Source organism: Ciona robusta, chromosome 7 (assembly GCF_009617815.1).
Source record: "Ciona robusta chromosome 7, ASM961781v2".
NCBI classification, from domain to species: Eukaryota; Metazoa; Chordata; class Ascidiacea; order Phlebobranchia; family Cionidae; genus Ciona; species Ciona robusta.
Genome location: NC_143241.1, coordinates 2,796,260 through 2,816,457, shown reverse-complemented (window position 1 = coordinate 2,816,457; position 20,198 = coordinate 2,796,260). Strand labels below are relative to the sequence as shown.

The 20,198-nt window shown below is 36.7% G+C and overlaps 4 protein-coding genes across 5 annotated transcripts; 2 read left to right on the top strand and 2 right to left on the bottom strand.

The window, feature by feature from the left end:
- Window positions 1-915: 915 nt before the first annotated feature.
- Window positions 916-3,261, bottom strand: LOC149733749 (uncharacterized). The gene has a single exon (XM_089881134.1). It carries the CDS (start codon window positions 2,650-2,652, stop codon window positions 1,234-1,236), a length of 1,419 nt encoding a protein of 472 aa, XP_089737260.1. The 5' UTR covers window positions 2,653-3,261; the 3' UTR covers window positions 916-1,233.
- Window positions 3,262-4,614: 1,353 nt separating this feature from the next.
- Window positions 4,615-8,582, top strand: LOC149733748 (tetratricopeptide repeat protein 19, mitochondrial-like). 2 transcript variants are annotated; one of them, XM_089881141.1, is made up of 8 exons: window positions 4,615-4,807; window positions 4,864-4,940; window positions 5,015-5,130; window positions 5,513-5,665; window positions 6,242-6,458; window positions 6,945-7,093; window positions 7,611-7,779; window positions 8,368-8,582. In XM_089881141.1, the coding sequence occupies exons 1-8, from the start codon at window positions 4,725-4,727 to the stop codon at window positions 8,502-8,504; spliced, it is 1,101 nt and encodes a 366-aa protein (XP_089737267.1). In that variant the 5' UTR covers window positions 4,615-4,724; the 3' UTR covers window positions 8,505-8,582. The 2 variants fall into 2 exon arrangements, with proteins under 2 accessions (XP_089737267.1, XP_089737268.1); XM_089881142.1 differs by having other exon boundaries at window positions 4,616-4,807; window positions 5,018-5,130.
- LOC149733747 (ATP-dependent DNA helicase DDX11-like) lies at window positions 8,282-18,248 on the bottom strand. The gene is made up of 20 exons (XM_089881126.1): window positions 17,944-18,248; window positions 17,702-17,802; window positions 17,227-17,427; window positions 17,068-17,155; window positions 16,638-16,756; window positions 16,153-16,341; window positions 15,752-15,818; window positions 14,771-14,936; window positions 14,205-14,364; window positions 13,537-13,711; window positions 13,245-13,336; window positions 12,647-12,788; window positions 12,218-12,414; window positions 11,573-11,800; window positions 11,054-11,203; window positions 10,483-10,576; window positions 9,725-9,879; window positions 9,030-9,127; window positions 8,666-8,801; window positions 8,282-8,606 (listed from the first exon to the last, which is right to left on the bottom strand). Exons 1-20 carry the CDS (start codon window positions 18,092-18,094, stop codon window positions 8,577-8,579), a joined length of 2,739 nt encoding a protein of 912 aa, XP_089737252.1. The 5' UTR covers window positions 18,095-18,248; the 3' UTR covers window positions 8,282-8,576.
- Window positions 18,249-18,396: 148 nt separating this feature from the next.
- LOC149733746 (palmitoyltransferase ZDHHC6-like) lies at window positions 18,397-20,029 on the top strand. The gene has a single exon (XM_089881139.1). It carries the CDS (start codon window positions 18,549-18,551, stop codon window positions 19,707-19,709), a length of 1,161 nt encoding a protein of 386 aa, XP_089737265.1. The 5' UTR covers window positions 18,397-18,548; the 3' UTR covers window positions 19,710-20,029.
- Window positions 20,030-20,198: the final 169 nt, after the last annotated feature.

Below are 20,198 nucleotides of genomic sequence, written 5' to 3'. Positions count from 1 at the left end.
TAAACATACCGAGGGTCGGGCCCATGTGATTAGAGTAAGTAAAACCGTAGCGGCGCCACCTCACTGTATAGACAGTTGCCCTGGTTTGGAGCGTTGTCGTACAAACTAAGCAAGCTGTCCTGTTTATGTAACCACCAGACTGGTACCACGTTAGCCCAATCTGGCAGTTGTTTTGTGCAGCTTGAAAGATTACAAATGCCTCCACGCTCCGCTTGTCAATCACGGCCCGGGTGGTCCGTACGATTTCGTGACGTCATCTTTCGCGCTACTTCCAGGCAAGGTGACTAATATCGAGTGACGTCAGCAATGCATCTTTACCGAGGGCCGAGCGTTAATGACCGCCGACAGATGTAACGGCAAAAAAAGACGGTTATTCGTTTCAACCGGTGCACAACTACATAACAAACATCATGCTTGAGCATACACGCCGGTGTTCTGCTTGGGGAGGTTTACGTACTTATCTAATGAGATCGGTTCGCGAGAACAAGAATAGAACGCAAGGACAATGAAAACATACCAGGCATATTCACGATTGTTCTTACTGTGCCACCAACCAGGCACCCACCCCTTATGTACGCGTTACAAGAAGGCCGCCGATTCATATCTCATAATTTCAAAAGCCGTATCTTGTCTTTGGGCGTAGCTACAACGACGGGGACGCCCAGAGCATTTCTATTTTAGGTAGTGAAAATGGCGCTCTTAAAATTGCCCGGAATCGTTGCGAAACTGCTCTCCAGTTTAGGGTTACCGGTTGTGGGAGTACTTCGCACAATTTCATAATTTGAGGTTCTTATACGACGTAAAGGCAACGTTTCACCGGCAGCATTCTTCCCGCAAAATACCGGTTGTAAATTTCGATAAAGTTCCCCTGACTTAAACCTATATATCGGCCTGTATATATCTTAGCACAGTCGATTTAAATATATCATATTTTATTACCAAATGTGAAACTTTAAGTAAAGAATGAACGTACGAAAGCACAACTCCTGGTGTCATTTACCATTTTGACGAAATGCACGGTAAAATAAAAAAGTAACCGTTTGACAACAAGCAACAAAAAAAGTTTAAACTGGTGTTTAGAAAATCCTATTTACTGACTTATTTAAATTTTGTAAAGAGGTATTGCTAAATACTGAAGTCGTTCAATAGAACGTTTTAGATTGAAGAAAAGCAACAAATAAGAAATATATTAAAACATAATGAATCTCAATGGCAAAGAAATGGAGCAAAAAGTTAATAAAACACGAAACTTAAAATCATGATTATAATAAAGACGCAATGTTTGTTTAAAGTTAATTTAGTGGCGAATGACGTTGGGTGCACGACCGCTGCTAATTGAGTGGCAGTATGTATGGTCTGTTTGTGCGCTGGGGGGACGCATAGTTCATTTATATTTGAACGAATTTTAAGGCATATAGGTGCTTCTTCCCCGTCGCAAATGCACCCACTGAAGTGTTTCGAGCGTTGCCCTAGCTCTTTAATGGCCGCTAAACACGCCGGCGAGCACGACACACCGTTAATTAAGTGCGAACATCGCAGCAAAAACGTCCTCTGGGCAGCGGAGCAATTTCGATCGGCTTCGCAACGTGCGCGGGATTCCGAGCACCCGATCGCCGTCGAATTTCCCTTGAACAGTTGGGGTCGACACGCCTGTGCATTTTGTTGATATTGGACGCACATCTTTTCCCTTGCGGACACGTGTCTTTCCGTAACCATGTTTATACTTTCATTTGCCGCTGAGGACCCAGATCTATGGGGAACATTATACGAATCCCTCTCCTGGCAATCACAGCCGCCGAGAAGAGGACTATACACGCTGTTATTCAACATTAGCAGAGCTTTCAGGCATTTAATGGAACAGCCCACGGTTTCTTGATAGGGAACTGCAGAATAAATGTTTTTCCACTCTTTGCCCATCCAGTTGTGTAGGAATTTGAACTGCTTCATATACTTCGGTCTTCGACTGCGCCGATTCGGTCTTTTTCGTCCTTGATGTCTCCGTTTTGTTTTTCCGCCGGTATAGTCGTACGAATAATCACGCGCGAATCTTGCCTTGTTTCGTTTACGTGTTCGTGATGATCTTCTGTTTGCATTCGACCGCTTTTCGCGTGTCGATGACGCAGCAGGTGTGTGACGCACGTCACTTACGTCACGAGTACGTTTTGTGCGGTCAGAAATAAACCAACTCGGAGGTACAAGCAGAACATTACCTGCTGCACACGAAGAAACGTAATTCCAATACTTCCACCTACAGTTAGTATCCCTCTCGCACAACTTAAACGCATCGGTACACGGTATTTTCCAATCACCGTTACCCACCAGCATTGGCATAAGTCGCTTGACTACAGTGTCTTTAGTGACAGATGGAAGCTGTTCCCACGCCGCCCACCATTCGGGGCTCTTCAGAGCTTTCCTGATGCTACCGCGGATATCCCCAGTTGTTTTCATTTCCTCGATCCATGCGCGCCAATGATCCGGCCATGCCTCGAATGCTTGTCCCTGTTTACGACCGGCAGAAAATTCTTCGTACACCGGGTATCCATCATACGATTGCCGTCGATCTTTATTCCTGAGCGCCTGCGCAATGTGCAAGCCCAACAATTCAAGTATACAGCACACAGAAAACGTTGATAGTAAATCCTGTGGTCGCATTGCAAATACAGCTAAAGCCGAAAAGAAAAGATTTTTATTGCCTTTAAATCACTGTCTGTATTTTGTTAAATGACTCCGAAAGCCAAGGGCTTCTGCTATTTAAAGCAAGCTGGTGTTGACGCCACTTAGCAAATACCACAAGCGCGTGTCGCAGAACAACACATACACGGAATTTCGTCAGTTCAGCTGAATGGGTATTTAATCACCAACGGAGCGTTAACTGCATCTAACTATCAACATACACCTTTTTCATTGGAGAATTACAATAGTTAATTAAGATATACCTTTCTATACCTACATATTTTAACTCTGTCGCAATATTTACATTTCTACAGACAAACTCAATTCCCCCAAAATGCATCTCAATTAGAAATATTCATATTTGTTATTATGCAATTACCAACTGCCTAAATATCTGGTTCTCACTTATGCCATCTCTATAGCAGTGAAGCGGACACGATATGGCGATCTGTTTTTCTAGGGTCGCCTGAGCGAAACTATCTCGGGTGCCGCCGATTCTTCCAGTAAGTGCCCGGCCGCAGTTTTATCGTTATATCGGACTAATTTGTTGCCGGCCGATTTTATTCGCTCTCCTGCTCACCTGGAAAGCCGAACATACTGATAAGAGCCGCTAGTAGCCGGCTCATGTATGGACCCTAGTCAAGGCGGTGAAATCAAGCTGATTTATTGACGGGCGTAGCCCCTGCGAGGTTCGAAAATGGCCACCCGATGATCACGGTCAACATGCAGCCTTCTGCATGAGCGGGCAGGCCACCCACAGTGGGGTTGTTTTTACGCCGAGATGGTCGATAAGATGTAATCGGAAAAGGAAAATTTGTTTTCAAGCTTGTTTTGAGGTTAAGGATCGAAATCCAATTATACGTCACCTCTACCGTTTTATTTTCCGCAGAGAAAAGATCGCGAGGTGGTGATGGGAAAGGAGCATCGGTCTTTGCGCTTGAAAGTGCGCCGAATGATGCCTGGGTGTTAAAGCCACAATCAAATAAAGGAGCGACTGCGTTCAAACAATCTGAATCAAAACGGCACGCAGAAAAGTCGTAGATAACTCTGATTCGATACCTGGGACTACTTTTCACGGGTTGTATTGCAGGCTAATCGTTTAATCCGGCCTACCGTGAAACCCCATCACTCAATGCACCGTGGGGTCGCTTTGATTGATGCGCGTGCTCTTTACCGTGTACAAAGCACGGAATAACGCAAGCCCAAGTAAACGAGATACGACTGCGGCCGCGCGAATGGTCCTATTGTCTTAGCAGCTACCTTAGCTAAGGTGGTCTGTTCATTGATGCAAAAACCATATGAAAGCTCGCCAGGAAAACTCCGCTACCGCAACCACAGTTATTTCGATCAATGCGTTCAAACAACATACCTAATTGCCCCTATCACGAACAACGCAAACAAACATTTATTTGAGAAACCAATACCCGCACATTTAGTTTCAGCGTTGTGTTTCCGATGGAACAGGTAATCCGTCATTGCGACGTGATAAGTTTACCAGTAAACATGGCGCCGTTTCTAGTTTTTCCGCGGTGACTAGTGGTCTTTTAAAATGTGCGATAACTAAGTACTGAATGAGCCATAAAGAACCGAACCCCGGTTCTCCTTTTACGCTTCACCATGCAACGTAATGAGCATCGGCAAGGCGATTGATACAGCGCCCCTCAACTGCATGCTGATTAGATTAACGTGCATCGCTTCAAACGTAATTTAATGCGCACAGAAGCAAAACTTTGCTAAATTAACAGCGGTCTTCAGAACTCCATCGTTTAACATTTTACACGCTTATTACATGCAAAGTATTTTGTCTGAGAAGACGCTATCGTATTGCGGCTTGGTTAAATGGCCACTAAATCGCAAAATATATGTTCTTTTGAATTGGCGTGTTATTTGCGAAGTCTGTTTAATAAACCACCAAAAACATACTGTTTAAAAAGTCACGACTTCTATGAAAATAAACCACCGGGTGATTCCCCTAAAAACAAGTTTCACGTTTTAGAATATTTCTGCTCAGTTTTTCAACAATATTATGTTTATATGAGGATAAAACTGACATGTTTGGGTTATCTACGACATACTTTACAGTGCGAGGAGCCTCTGTTAAATTAATGCGCGATGTTGTCACTCACAGTAAGAAGTAAGCAAGTCCTTATAATTTTGCTCAATTCTATAAAAATATTTCTTGGTTTCTAGAAATGCTTTGCGTCACCAACATTTCAGCAAAAGGTATCACTACAAAAGAAAAAAGACAGAGCCGCACTTTTATTTAAGTAAGCATCTAAACTAAGTGGAAGTAGATGTTTATTACACAGCATATTTAAACTAAGCAACATATTTGTTTTAGCAGCGCTTTCTCCCGTCTTGCTTTCATTCAGTTTGTTTTCTACCTCAAATGACTCACAGAAGAACAAAGAAAAAGATAAAAACAAAGATATACAGAACCTGGTTAGACAAGGAAAGGTAAAACCTATGTATTTTTCATTCTAACACTGCACTAATGGTAAAATGTTCAGACCAGTATGCAGAGTATGGCAAGTGAACACGTGATTTAGTTTTCAAACGTTTGGTTATGCACGTCATAATTTGTTCCACGCACGCCGATTGTTTAAACATTAAACGAAATCTGTATATTAATGAAGATTTCCTCATGTGGATTGAATGATAGCAATCAAGTAATAACAACTTACCTGCACAAGATGTCAGGAGCTGCAACTACTCATGTAGCAAAATATTTCTTAGTTCCAAGTACACAGAATAACTTTTATGTACATGATGATACGTTAGATACTCATATGTACAGTTATCTTGTACTTTAACTTGTTTCAACATTCTTTTTTGGTAGAAAATGCTGGCACAAAACTACCATCCAAAGAAAGCGGAAATGCTTTATATACAAGCACTTCATCTTGCTTTGGAAAGAAAGGACAGAAAAGTGATTGCTTACATCCAAGATTTACTGGCAAACTTGGCACTTCATACAAATGAATATGATAAAGTAATGTAAACATATAATGTGAGATATTGAAATAAAACCACCATAGTAATGTATAGCAGCGCTCTTCAACCGGTGTTCACGGTGCACCCTAGGGTGCACCAAAATATGCCTGGGGTGCACCGGTGCAAAAGGGTATACAAGGGTGCATCACAAACTTTAGAAATTTTCAGCAATAATATTCAGTTTTGAACATTTTTAACAAATTTAGCCATTTTCCTCCAGTTTTTTTTATAAATTCTATATCTTGCATCACTGGAAATTGCGAAACTAGTCTTCTCTTTAACCATAAACCATCTGTTCCTAATGATTTTGATTGGCTGTGCTTTTCGACTAAACAGGAACTTATTCTCGTACGCATTTCTCCTTGATGACTTCATTAGTTTTACTTTACAGCAATCGGGGGTGCATGAGTTCGCCGCAACAATTTAGGGGTTCACCAACCCAAAAAAGGTTGAAGAGCACTGATGTATAGCACTGCCTAATTGTGGCAGGTATATATTTCAGATCTAGAATTTACTACCCCTTAACACATATGTGATATGTATACATATATAGATAAATACCTTTGCATTTTAGGCTGAGCCTCTGTTTCGAAATGTGCTTCAAAATTTGATAGCTACAGGCAAGGAACCGAACGATCCAGCAATCCTTGAAATTTCCCTCAAACTTGCGAGTATATATGCCAGTCAAGGAAAGAGAGAACTAGCAATCACAGGTTACACATGGTGTGCGGATACATGCAGAACCAACCTCAAGAAAATGGAGGAAGATGGGGCTGGAATGGGAGATGAAGGTATCAAAATTAACAGTTTAATAGTTTCAAATTACAATTATATGTTCAGTTGTCTACAGTAGTTTTTAAAGGTTTCCTAGTTTTCTTGCATGGTATTGCCCTATGTATGAAAGAATACATAACATAACTTTACTGTTATATCCCATGTCCACAGTGTTTTTTTCTACTTTTCTTTGTTTCTGTTACTATATATTCGAATACACAGTATTATAACTTGCTGTGATGCAGTGGTTATAGGAACTTATAGCGCTCACCTTTAGACCAGAGGATACACGTTTTACCCTTCCTGATTCAGCAGTTATAAGCTTCCACAGTCCTTTCTTTTAGGTTGTCTGAATTGTCTACCATAAATAAATAAATAGTCCTATCAAAAATCAACTTAGTAGGCAGGATGTGTACAAAACAGAACACCCTGCTATAACAACTGTTGTTATTCCATTGCAGAACGCTAAATAGCATTCATTTAATTAATAATTTTGTTTCCAGAGTTTGAAAACAGTGTTGCCTTGCTTGGTATGATACTAGATTCTTATGGTCGGTATTTATTTGACCATGGAAACCATCAGGAAGCACTGGTTTGTACAATGGAAGCAAAATCATTATGTGAAAGACTTTATGGAAAAACTGACTTGAGGGTGAGAATGGAAATAATAAATTAGTGCAACAATAGTTAATGGATAGTTTAAATAAATGTAACTTACTTTATCTTCGCATCCAAAAAACAACAGTCGTAATGCGGAAGTTCATACACCTTGCGCCAGCTTACGAGTTGCCATGTATGTTACTTTGGGTGATTAGTTTTTTGGATTTTTTTATGTGCGGCTAATTTGGACAACCCATTAGTGACCACTGGGTTGAAGCAATTGCCGTTAAGTGTTGCCCAAGGACACATACGCCCACAACAGTAGAACCGATGAACCCATTACCTCTGAGTTCAAGGCATGCGCTAACCAACTGTGCTACAGCGCCATATACCGTATGGGACTTGTATAAACTACATTACTCTATCGTTTAATAAATGTAATAAGCATTTTCCATACAATTCTTATGCATAGTTGGTTTTAAAAATGTGTTTTTTTACCAATAATTCTCATCTTAAGTTGAATATAGTCTTTGTAATGAAACAAATAAATAAATCAATATTTTTTCCAGACCCTGATTATCTACAATGATATTGGATCAGTGAAGAGCAGGATGGGAAAACATGAGGAAGCTTTTGAATACGTGAAGATGGCAGTTGATGCAGCAGAAAACAGCGGTGCAGATCCAAGTGAAAAGGCTGTGTTTTATACAAACCTATCAATGGTTTGTATGAGGAAAGGTAGGTAGCAACTTGAATGAATGAATGTAACTTAGTTTATCCTCGCGTTGCTGGAAAACGACAGTCGCTATCACACGGGTTTAACACCTTGTGCCAGCTTACGAGTTACCATGTATGTTACTTTGTGGGTGATTATTTTTCGGGGGGGGGATTTTTTTTATGTATGACTGGTAATTTAGACAACCCATTAGTGACCACTGAGTTGGAGCAATTGCCGTTAAGTGTCTTGCCCAAGGACACATACGCCCACAATGGTAGCAGCGTCGAACCTTGAACCCATTACCTATGGGTTACAGGCAGGCGCGATAACCACTATGCCACGGCGCCGGTCGTTTGTGAGTAACAAATGAATGAATGACTTTTTTATCCTTGCTTGGCCAGAAAACAAGCCTTGCTTGGCCAGAAAACAAGCGGTGTTAAATGATATTTTTATTCGATATATGTGAGGTCTCTATGTCGAAGACCTGGGATTTAGGTGGAGTGTAGAAGCCACTATACAGTGTGCAATAGCAAGTATACATATTTTATTTTTAGCTACAAAAGTCAAAAATACATTAAAAAAAACAAGTATTTTTTTTCATTGTGAAGGTAAACCAGCAGAGGCTGAAGAAGCTTACAAGAAAGCCTTAGTGGAAGTTTCAAAAACAAAAGATGATGCATTGAAGAAATATGTTGGGTCCTTAGCCAATATACTAGTGCCAGACCAACCACATAGTGTTAAATAAATTGCACAGTTGCGAATAATTTCGGGATTTTCTAAAGTTGTGCTTTTTTTATTTTTCAACAATGAGCCAAATTCAGGATTTCGTCTTTTTGTTGTGGAAAAACTGAAAAAATAGTTCGTTATGGAGTCATTGAATATATGGATAAAGATTGGCTGTTTTACCTGTTTGATTGAAGCAAAGGCACTTCCAAATTTCTCATGGCTGGAAAGATGGTTTGAAATCCATTTAGGTAGCTTGTTAGCCACTGAAGGTTTACTGTACCTCTTATCCAATAGAATTATGGATGCATAGTCATTTCTAAAAATACGGGGTAACATTTTCCCTTTATACAGTAATTTATTTAAAATCAAATGGCATCATCAAAAAAGCATTTAATGTTTTACATTAAACCAAACTACAGCATTCTGCAAAGTTCCAAATAAATTTAAAGCAAAACTCCTTTAAAAGTTATAGAAAAAAAATTAATGCAAATTTATTTTTACTGAAATAACACTGTTCGCATTGTAATAAAGTAAATACAAATACCTGTGACGTATGGCACGACCAATTGACTGATTCACTGCTTTCATGCAAAGATTTTCATAATGAACTTGCCCAGCAGTTCTACCATCCGTATGACATTTCTATGTGATCAAATATTTAAATAAAATGAAAAAGTAAAACATGATATAACCTAAACAGCTTAAAGACGCTACAATTGTAAGAAGCATGTCCTTCGGCTAAAAAATTAAACGGCTATTGTTTTAATTTAGCAGCTAAAGTTTATTACAAATTGCTAGTTACAATTTTCTGTTTTGTTTCCCGTTTTTAAACGCAAAGTTATTTTAAGTTAAAAAATGTTGAGTAATAAGTTTTATTTTTAGGAAAAGTATGCTTGAGGAGAGCTTAGTATTAAAGCCACAGCTGGTGCATTGGCAAGAAAATAGCTTTCATGGTTTAGATTGTACGATTGAAAGAAGTAACTCTAAACCTTAAACTAAGACACAATGTAGTCATTATAGCTTTAATATCAACCAGTTTGTTGTAATTTTTACTCTAAATGCGTAAAATTATCAGAATATAGTTTCTAATTAAATAACAAAAACAAATGCCTCCCCCCCCAAAAAAATTAAACTCTACTTACCCCGAAATCAACAGAAAAACTAAAAAACTGTTTTTTAAACACAAAGTTATCTTATTGTAAAGTTAAAAAATGTTAAGTAATAAGTTTTACTTCTCACCATGTTTCGATCCAGAAAATTCATCTTTTCCCTCAGCTCCGGAGATTGTGAGTTTGGATACGGAAGTCCAACCATCACAACACATCTTCCAAGATCATCTGAGAAGTTGATCCCTTCGCTCATCTTTCCTCCAACCACACTTAATAATAATCCTCCTAAAAATATATATGGCGCCGTGGCAAAGTGGTTATCGCGCCTGTCTGCAACCAATAGGTAATGGGTTCAAGGCTCGCCACTGCTACCATCATGGGCGTATGTGTCTTTGGGCAAGACACTAAACAGCAATTTCTCTAACTCAGTAGTCACTAATGGGTTGTCCAAATTATCAGCCATATATAAAAAAAATAAAAAATATAATTACCCACAAAGTAACATACATGGTAACTTGTAAGCTGGCACGAAGTGTATGAAACAGAACACCCTTGTTATAACGACTGTCGTTTTCCAGCCACGCGGGGATAAAGTAAGTTATATTCATTCATAAAACGAAAAAATAAATACTTGCTACCATTCAGAGTGTAAATTGATCCAACCCAGTGGTCAGTTTTGTATTTTTCAAACAAAAAGAAAATAAATTACAAAATATTCCACAAAGATCCATACAGAGCAAACCTGCATTATTTGGGAGCAAAAGAAAGCAGAATTTTAAAGCCCTTATTTTAAAACTAAACATAAGTTTTTTATTGCCAGAAGAAAAAAAATGATGGAGAAACTGGTCAATGCTTAGGCTTACTGTTTTTTCGATAAATAGTTTTTACCATTCTGCTTTCCAGGACCCACATTCTTGACACATCTTGTGTATTCAGTAAGTAATTTGTCAACTTCATTTGCTTTCTTTGGTTCCCGGAATATCTGTGGCAAAGAATCACTTAAACAAGTTTTATACCGCAGAAACAACATTTAAAATATTCTATGCTCCATTCTCAAATTCTGTATGGGTGAGGTTCTACAACCTGACCGACTATGGAACCTGTAAACGATTTTTTTAAATAAAATTTTTACTGGAAATTAGGCCAGAGTTGGTCCATTATTTATTTACACATACCATAAGAGGTATGAAAACAAATAATCTAGATATAATGAATTACAAGCAATATTTTGCTTCACATATACAAACAAATTAAAAACCTTACATTACATTTTATAGTAAGCGAAATTTCCCAAAACAACTAAAAATCTTACATTACATTTTATAGTAAGAAAAATTTACTAAAAAAACTACAAAACATCTAAGATGCCAGAGCTTATGGACAATACCTTCCCATGCAAGTATTAAATAATATTGTAAAAAATATAAAAACATAAAAACTAAACTAAAGACAGTCTTACCTTTTTCTTCGTTTCCAGCCTTGATAAGATACCAGCATCCTGCCAACGTTGAACAACAAATCGTTCGTAATCGTAAGAGGGAAAGAAACAAACCACACCTCCAGGTATTATGTTGCTGATGTTTAACAGAAGACGACCGGTTTCATCAATCTAGAAATAATTATTATTGAAGGTAAAAAAAGAGGGTAAAATTATTGACGGTTTATATGTGGATTATGTCTTATAGAAAAGTATGCTTGGGAGCTTAGTATTAAAGCCACAGCTGGTGCATTGGCAAGAAAACAGCTTTTACGGTTTAGATTGTACGATTGAAAGAAGCAACTCTAAACCTTAAACTAAGACACAATGTAGTCATTATAGCTTTAATATTAACCAGTTTGTTGTAATTTTTACTCCAAATGAAATTGAAATTATCAGAATATTAGTTTGTAATTAAACAACAAAAACTAATAGCCCCTCAAAAAAATCAAACCCTACTTCCCCAAAAATCAACAGAAAAATTAAAAAATTGTTACTCACCAATTTAAAATTGCTCCGTTTTTGGAACGTAAATTCAAACTCGACCCCTGAAGGACCACTAGAGAGAGCTAGAGGAAGCAGTTGACGTTTCCCATCAATAACATGACCACAGGAAAACTCAACGATGCGTGACCGATGTTTTTCGCATTCAGCTTTTGCAAGAAGTTGGTCAATGAAGCATGACGACGGTTGCATTGTACCACCAGCAACTATGAGTGCTCTGCACTCCTGTTATATGTTTGTTTGTACATTCAAATGATATATATAAAGGTCGATCGGTCTGTGGGTATATTAGATGGCATTTTGCCAAATTTTACAACTAAACAGTGACGTAATGAGGGTAATGAGTCAATTCTGGCCTTAAGAGGCCCTTTCACACCCCCCTCCACAATAGGATTTCTATATAGACAGGATAATGTCAAACACTCTGACATTAGGCATGTAGTTTGCCTAAAACCCAGAGGACTAAAACTTCTGGCATATGCAGTGCATTTTTTAGCATAAAAATAAGGAGACTTTCAGAAGTAAATAATTTTGGAGTAGTAAATTACTAAACAACCAGAAAATTGTACTATTTCTAAACTTTTATGAGCTTACAAGCCTAAATTAATAAACCAGTCGTCAACAAAACATTTTCATACTTACTTCTAAAATTTGTTGAAAATGTGACGCCGGATTAAGCAACAAATATTTTACTGCCGGTCCTGAGTCATCATGAGTCATCACAACACGGCCATCTTGGTTTGCGGATGACAGAGCAGCGAATAAAGACTCGATATGCATGAGTGGAGATGACATCGAAACATTTTCATTTGGTTTAGGGCTGGGGACGCTGGGTACAACTATAAAAAATATTTAAATTTTTAACAATTTTTGGTAAAATTAGGTCCACAAGGCGCTTACTATTGCCTCATTGCAGTAATACAGCTTAATTGACCAAGTAACTGTATAGGATTCACATTTAAGATTTACTTGATAAATAAAAAATACACACATAATGAAAATACCTACAAAAGCGACTTTTTATATAAAGACTTTCAAAACCAACGATTTAAATTAAATCCAGTAGTTTACCTGGATTTTTAATATCTTTTAAGAAAGTTGTCATGGATGATTCTTTCTTGGTAATAATCGGCACAACACCCTCGGTTTCAAACTTTTCCACAAATCCACTGAGTTTTCTCGATATTTTGCTTCTTTCACAATAACGCAGCAACTAAAAAATTAGAAAGTTATTAATTATCATTAAAAATCATGAAAATCAATAAAAGAAATAAAAACAGAATGTGTAATCAAGATAAAAACACTGGTAAAAACAATCATAAAGAGGCAAAACACAAATGATAATCCACCGTCACCGTGGCAATGTGGTTAGCGCCCCTGCCTCTAACCCAGAGGTAATGGGTCAAGGCTCGCTGCTACCATTGTCGGGGGCCGGGGCATGTGTCCTTGAGCAAGACACTTAACGGCAATTGCTCCAACCCAGTGGTTGCTCAATGGTCGTCAGAATTATCAGCCATACGTTATTAAAAAAATCCCAAAATAGAAATAGTCTTCCACAAGTAACATACATGGTAACTCGTAAGCAAGGAAAAAGTAAGTTACATTCAATCAAACAAGTTTTTGCGTATACCCTAAATTCTAGTTACATAGAAAGTTTAAAGAAGCTTACCTTGAAGAAATTGATGTTGTCTATTTTACTTTTAAATAAAAAATCATTAACTGTCAACAGTTGTGAACTTTTTTGATGATTTTCCTTTATTTCTGTGTGACAACAGTGAAAAGGTTAGCAAGGGAGCCAACGTGAAATAGGTTCAGCTGCAACTAAAACTAAAAATTTAATATTGTGTTTAAGTTTATGCATGTAGTTCTGATTGATAACATTATTCATCACTTTTTTTTCAAATTACAGTTTACAATCTCGTTTAAACAAATTGAGAAGACATTTATTTCAAAGTATTTACCTTTTTGTAACTTACCACTTTCTAAACTCATTCCCTTTAGAAGCACCATCATGTTATTCAAAACATACAAGAGTTGTTTTACGTAAAACAAGTTCCTGGCTTTTAAACGGGTGTTAAACTTTTTGGCATATCGACTCAACTGTCCATGAGCCTTGCTTAGTTGTTTAGCAGTTACCTTTAAATAAAGATCGCAATTATGAATATAATATACTTGCATTAAAGAAACAGGTATGACACTGATATCATAAGTATTGGCACGCCTGTTTACACATTAAAATAGGTTTTACTCTGCTGTTAGGTGTCTAAAAACATTAATTAATGAGGTTTCTGAAGTTTTTTAGGTGTAATTTAGGCTGCCTGATTGCATTTAATAATGGCGACCTAAATACAAATCTACCAGAACCGATTTACATTTATCTTATGCCATTTGGTTTGTTGTGGTATGAGGTAGTTTATTACTCAAATATTTATATTGGTGAATTTGATTCTACACAATATGCGTAAAACTCGAAAAAAATAACAATAAAAAATAAAACGTGCTCAAGAACAAGACAACATTCTTTGCGAAATAAATGTTACTTATTTTTTTTAAATTGTTAAATTTTGTATGTTTAAAAAATACTTTTATTACATTGAAATTGCAATATTTTAAATTAGAAGTTAGTTACCAAGCAACTGTGCATTGAGTTAAGTGCTTCAACCAAGTTATGAGCTTCATCTATTATAACAACAGAGTCCTTCAGTTTGATTCCAGAAGCTTGGCGTGTAGCTTTGTGTAGCAGGGTTTGGTAAGGTAGGACGACTAATTGCGATAATGTTACTGCATGTCTAGAAAAATGAAAAAATTTGTGGGACAAGAATAGAAAATGTTTTAAACATTACAAAAATGGTAACTTTTATCTTAAATTAACTTTTATCTCTTAACAGTGACAATGTTTTTTTTTATTTTTTTATCTTTGTATCAAATTTAAAAAAAAATTAGGTTATGTGTATTTAGGTTATGTATATGTAAAACAAGTTTACTTATAAAATATTTACAGAAGCGTTATGGCAAAACCCAACAGAAAGGTGCATGGTAACTGGTAGGTTAAAGTAAAATCGCATAATTGAAACAATAAAAACCAATACAACTCAAGCAAATGTGACCTTTTGGGCATTTTTCTTAACTGTTATTCCATTTTAGATGAAAGCACTCTTAATTTCGAATCCCAATAATACGTTCAAAACACCTTACCTGGATGCATAGTAAGGACATGCTTCGAGGGACTTCCCCTCTTTAATTACTTCCTCAATGTCATGAATTTTCCCAACAATTGTGTTGGTGAGTTGCGCAATACCATCGTGGTTGGTGTAATAACAACAAGTTGACTTGCTCACTTTTTTATGTCGCTTTGGTTTATCTGATTATGGCAATGAATGAATGAATAAAACTTACTTTATCTTGTGTGGCCGGAAAACGACAGTCCTTATAACAAATACTTTGTGGATGATTATTTTTTAGGGGGGAACTTTTTAATTTTTTTTCATATATGGCTGATAATTTAGACAACCCATTAGTGACCACTAGGTTGGAGCAATTGCCGTTACGTGTCTTGCCAAAGCACACATACACCCCTAATGGTAGCGGCAACGAACCTTAAACCCATTACCTCTGGATTACAGGCAGGCGCGCTAACCACTCTGCTAGGCGCCGGACATATGCATTTAGGCAATGGTTTTAAAACTTTTTTCGAAATTTTCGGGGTTTCACACACAGTTACATGGTATTCAATCAAGTTGTGACGTATGTATGACCAGAAAACAAAAAGTCAAACACCACCATCTTGTTCCCATTTATCCCTAAATGTAAACTTGCTTTAAATTCCGGCGCCGTGGCGTAGCGCCTGCCTGTAACCATTAGGTAATGGGTTCAAGGCTCGTCGCTGCTACCATTGTGGGCGTATGTGTCTTTGGGCAAGACACTTAACGACAATTGCTCCAAACCAGTGGCCACTAATGGGTTGTCCAAATTATCAGCTATACATAAAAAAATCCCAAAAAAATAATCACCCACAAAGTAACATACATGGTAACTCATAAGCTGGCACGAGGTGTTAAACCCGTGTGATAACGACTGTTGTTTTCTGGCCACGCGAGGATAAAGTAAGTTACATTCATTCATTCCCATTGTATGTGAATACAACAGCCTACCACAATGAATGAAACCTAAAACTACCTTCGTCATCTTCTTTCTTGGACTTTGGTTTTGAGTTTTTCTGCATTTCTAAACATCTTTCATTCATCTATGCAAAACAATAGTTAATTTATGCAGTAAATTTAAAACTACATCATTCTGGACTATAACACAGAAAATGCATGCATAATTCATAATTCAATTGAGCCAAAACAAAATGATAGGAAAACTGTAATTCTTAGTTCTTTTTTTTTTGTTACCTACTTGTACTTATAACACAGTATATATGGAAGCTTCATACAAATTAAAGTACCATAAAAAAAGTTATCAGGAAAAACAATAGGCTTCTGAAGTACTGATCATGTTTATTGGCTGCTAATAATAAAATGTGTAACTAAAATGGGTATAAAATAAATTAGTAACACTTAAACCTGTATACTTACCAGGTTAACAGATTTCAGTTTTCTGATAGAATCATTTATACATAGATTATTCCTTGACCCCAGACTTGCCATTGTGATTTGAAAATCCCCTTTATCTGCATCACAATGGACATTGTTACCGAATGGTGACTTCTGTAATTCCTTCACGAACTGAGACAGCTGAGAATGAGTTCGACTGCAGAAGAAAATCTAAAAAATAAAATATTTCAATACTGCACGAGTAAAAAAGTCTTTCGAACGCTGTTTCTTTGTAGAGTAAAATTTTAGCCTCCAATTCAGTTCTGATTTTCAAACTCAGTTCGGATTTACATCAAGAGTTTTCGTGGTGCAAATGTCAATGTTGTAGCTGTAGCATTCAGTTATCTAATGGAGCTATCCAGTCCTTTAACTATATAATAGTTGCTCTTTTGTTACTCTGATATCATTGGGATGTTTTCTATTAGTTAGGAGTAAAGACAAAAGAGGTTGAAAAATCCTTTCCTTACCCTTGTAAGATGATCTTCCTCTTCTTCTCCCGCATCCGGAACTTCCCGATCCTCATCACTGTTGTAATCATCGAGAGCAAGCGACAAGTCATCCACAGTCAAGTCATCTTCGGATGTTCCTGAAAATATATAAAGGCGTAATCGCTGCGCATAAATCCCAAACCTTAAATAAAAATGCAAACTAAAATGAAAATGTGTAAAAGACTAAAAGAATAAAGATACATATGTGACTTGTTTTATGTTTGCTATTTTGAAAACAAAAGCCTTGCTTTAAATGTAAGTTTCAAATTTTTCACACTGTACAAATATTGTGTTTACTAGTAAAGTACTTGTGGAACTTGCTTAACATTTAAGAAAAAGTGACTTTGCAATTAAAAAAACATTAAAAGTTTAAATTAATAACAAATATCAGCTATTAAGCTTCCATTACCGCCTGTTGTTCCATTTTTATCAAAGTTTTCAATATCCATTTTTGCCTGCTTCAAAAGCCTTACTGTTTCATCAAAACCAGCTTTTCGCTAAAATTAACAAAAACAAGAGTTTAATCTAAACAAATAGCCAAAAAAAACATTTTTTTAAATATGCTAACTTTTTTTCGATAGGGGTTTGCTTTTATTTCCGCTCTTTCTTCTGACATCTTCATGCTTCTAATTTTCTTCAGTTTTAATTTTCGTTTTTTTCTTCGTTCCATTTCGTCTGATGCAGCTTGTTGCTCTTTACTTTTACTCTTCTTTTCAGCATACTCTTGAATCCAGTCAAAGTCACAAGTTTCTTTGGACTTTTCGGTTGTCTGGAAAACAAAATAGATGTGATATTTAACACACGTGTTTTGTTTTATAAACTTTATGCCTGAGTTACCACATAAGTAAATTCTGTAACCAAGAGTCAATTTGAGATTTTTAATTTGCATTGTCTTGCCCGAAAACACAATAGGCTATAACGGTAGCAGCAACAAGCCTTGAACCTGTACCTCTAGAATGGAGGTAGTAATGCTACCCATTGTAACGCTATAAAATGTTGTACTACTGTGTTCACTTTATTGTATTTAAACTATTTCAAATTACAAGTTTATTGGTGATTTCTTGACATCTTTTTTCTTCTCTTTCTTCATGGTCTTTCAACCAAGTAAGCGAACCACAGATGAGAGATAAAGATTTTCCAGTACCTTTAAATAAACAAAATAATTAATAATAGGCTTATTAATAATAATATACTAATTTAAACACTAAAATGAGAAAAAAATTAGATACACAAATAAAATATTTGAGAATTTTATAAAAAGTAATAGTAGACGTTCCTAAAATACCTGTCGGGCTTTCAAAAATTCCAATCTTTTTGTCTTCAATCGCTTGGTAAAGTGATTTCATAAAATCAACTTGAATGGAATAGGGCTCAAACGGAAAAGCAAACTTTGACGGAGCTGCCAATCTGTAGCTTTCTTGAGCATGCTGTTCCATTAGGAAACGAGGTGCGCTTATACTTTAGTTTAAAAAACATGCACTAATGCAAATTTATCATTGTGCGGTTCGCGCCAAAACAGATTTCCTTCGCGGGAATTCCCCCTTTAATGCTTGCAAGTGTTTTTGTTTCTTGAGCAATTTTGTAAAACATACAAAATGGAAGCATCTATAGAAAACTGTTTTAGAGTTTACTTCGTAAACCATATTACTGCGAAATTCCTTCATGTATTTACCCATCCCCTGTAATACCGTGGTGTTATTGCCTCCAGTGGAAAGACGAGCAAACAATATTTACGCACTGTCACCAGATATTACTAATTTACCAGCATAGTAATTAGCAATTTAGCACTCATAAAAATGTTTCTTATAAAATGTGTTAATATGTTTTACATAGGCTACTTAATAGTGTTTACTAAACCTTTTTTTATTTTATCTAGATCAACAGATCACAATGGGCTCCTTATACGAACTTAAAAGATTATTACATTTCGGACCTATAATTGCACTGTGTGTCATCTTTATATGTTATACCATGTCAATTATAGATAGTATGTTATGGTTACTTCCTACACACAATGGCATTGCTGGAAAATTGAATGTGCTTGTCCTTACAATATGGCTGGCTCTTATTCTTGGCAACTTTTTTCGAGCAATTCTTGGAGGACCTGGCTATGTTCCAAAAAATTGGGTGCCAGAAGATAAAAATGATACAAAATACCTTCAGTTTTGCCAAGTTTGCCAAGGGTATAAACCACCACGTGCTCACCACTGCAGAAAATGTGAACGCTGTGTTTTAAAGATGGATCATCATTGCCCATGGATTAACAACTGCTGTGGACATTTTAATCACACTAACTTTGTTTTGTTTGTGTTTTTCGCTCCAGTTGGCTGCATGCACGCACTTATTGTTATGGTAGCAACAGTATGGTCCCAGGTTTTTCGAAGGGCAGAGTATCTGCAGATTGCAGTACGACCTGTTAACTTTTCCATTAATGCTTTCCTTATGAATCTGTTTGCCAGTGGCTTGGCATTTGGTACGATTGTTGCTGTTGGTATATTGTTCTATTACCAAATGAAAAATGTTATAACAAACTCCACCGGGATTGAGCAGTGGATCATAGAAAAGGCAGAGGACCGGCGAAGAACGGAGGAGGAAGGAACCTTCAAGTATCCCTACAACTTGGGAAAACTAAAAAACATTCTTGAAGTTTTGAACTTCAGTTTTAGACCTTATGGAGATGGTTATGTTTGGCCAGTGGCAAAAGGCTGCCATCAATTTACTTTAACTATTGAGCAAATTAAACAGAAACATGAAAAGCGCTCGAGAATGGTCCCTTTTGACATCATCAAATCATACTCTGGGTGGTGGTTCCCTTGCACCCTAGGCATATGTACTTGTGCAAGAGTACCCTGCTCAGACGAGCCTCGAATTGCTGTCTGTCCTGGAGACCGAGTTATTGTTTCTCGTGGTCAGAAGTATTGGCTTTATGGAAACAAAGTACTGAAAGATGAAGGAAAACGGATTCGCGGTTGGTTTCCACGGAAATGTGGATTACGCGTGCCTGAACAAAACAGACGCTGTGAAAATAATGGTACCCCTGTCAATTCTTAACACAGAACATCTACACTTTTTTGTGTTAAGTTTATAAATGTGAATATATGATATTTCGATTACTTATATGCGCAAATCCTCTTAATCGTGAATTGTATTGGGCCTTTTATTTGTGTAGTAAGTTTTATGCGTGTATGTTCTTTTGGTTCAAATCGACCTTTTATCAAAAGCCATTAATATCTTTCATCAAAAACCAAAGTACTTGCAGTTCTTAACTATCTAAAATACAGTATTTAGTTAGTGTGTTGTTGACTTTGTTGTATAGTGGTACTTCATTTTATGATTACACACACAGGGAAAAATAAATATATACAGAAATATATATTCCGGTAAAACAGAAATGCTAATAGAGGAGTGGTTTGTTTTATATCTAGATACAGAGCCTTGTTAAATCGGGTAAATTGGATAAGGGTATTTATAAAACGAATATATTAAACTTAGTTTAACTTCCTACTTAATTGTGAGTATGTATGGAAATGTAAAATAAAG

Coding starts and splice junctions, on each gene's coding strand:
- LOC149733749 (XM_089881134.1), bottom strand. CDS start 2,652: ATGCGACCACAGGATTTACTATCAACGTTTTCTGTGTGCTGTATACTT.
- LOC149733748 (XM_089881141.1), top strand. CDS start 4,725: ATGTTTGGGTTATCTACGACATACTTTACAGTGCGAGGAGCCTCTGTT. Junction 4,808..4,863: donor GTTGTCACTCACAGTAAGAA/GTAAGCAAGTCC, acceptor CTTGGTTTCTAG/AAATGCTTTGCGTCACCAAC. Junction 6,459..6,944: donor GGCTGGAATGGGAGATGAAG/GTATCAAAATTA, acceptor TTTTGTTTCCAG/AGTTTGAAAACAGTGTTGCC.
- LOC149733747 (XM_089881126.1), bottom strand. CDS start 18,094: ATGGAACAGCATGCTCAAGAAAGCTACAGATTGGCAGCTCCGTCAAAG. Junction 10,577..11,053: donor GGCTGGAAACGAAGAAAAAG/GTAAGACTGTCT, acceptor TCTTTGCCACAG/ATATTCCGGGAACCAAAGAA. Junction 9,880..10,482: donor GGGTCCTGGAAAGCAGAATG/GTAAAAACTATT, acceptor ATATATTTTTAG/GAGGATTATTATTAAGTGTG.
- LOC149733746 (XM_089881139.1), top strand. CDS start 18,549: ATGGGCTCCTTATACGAACTTAAAAGATTATTACATTTCGGACCTATA.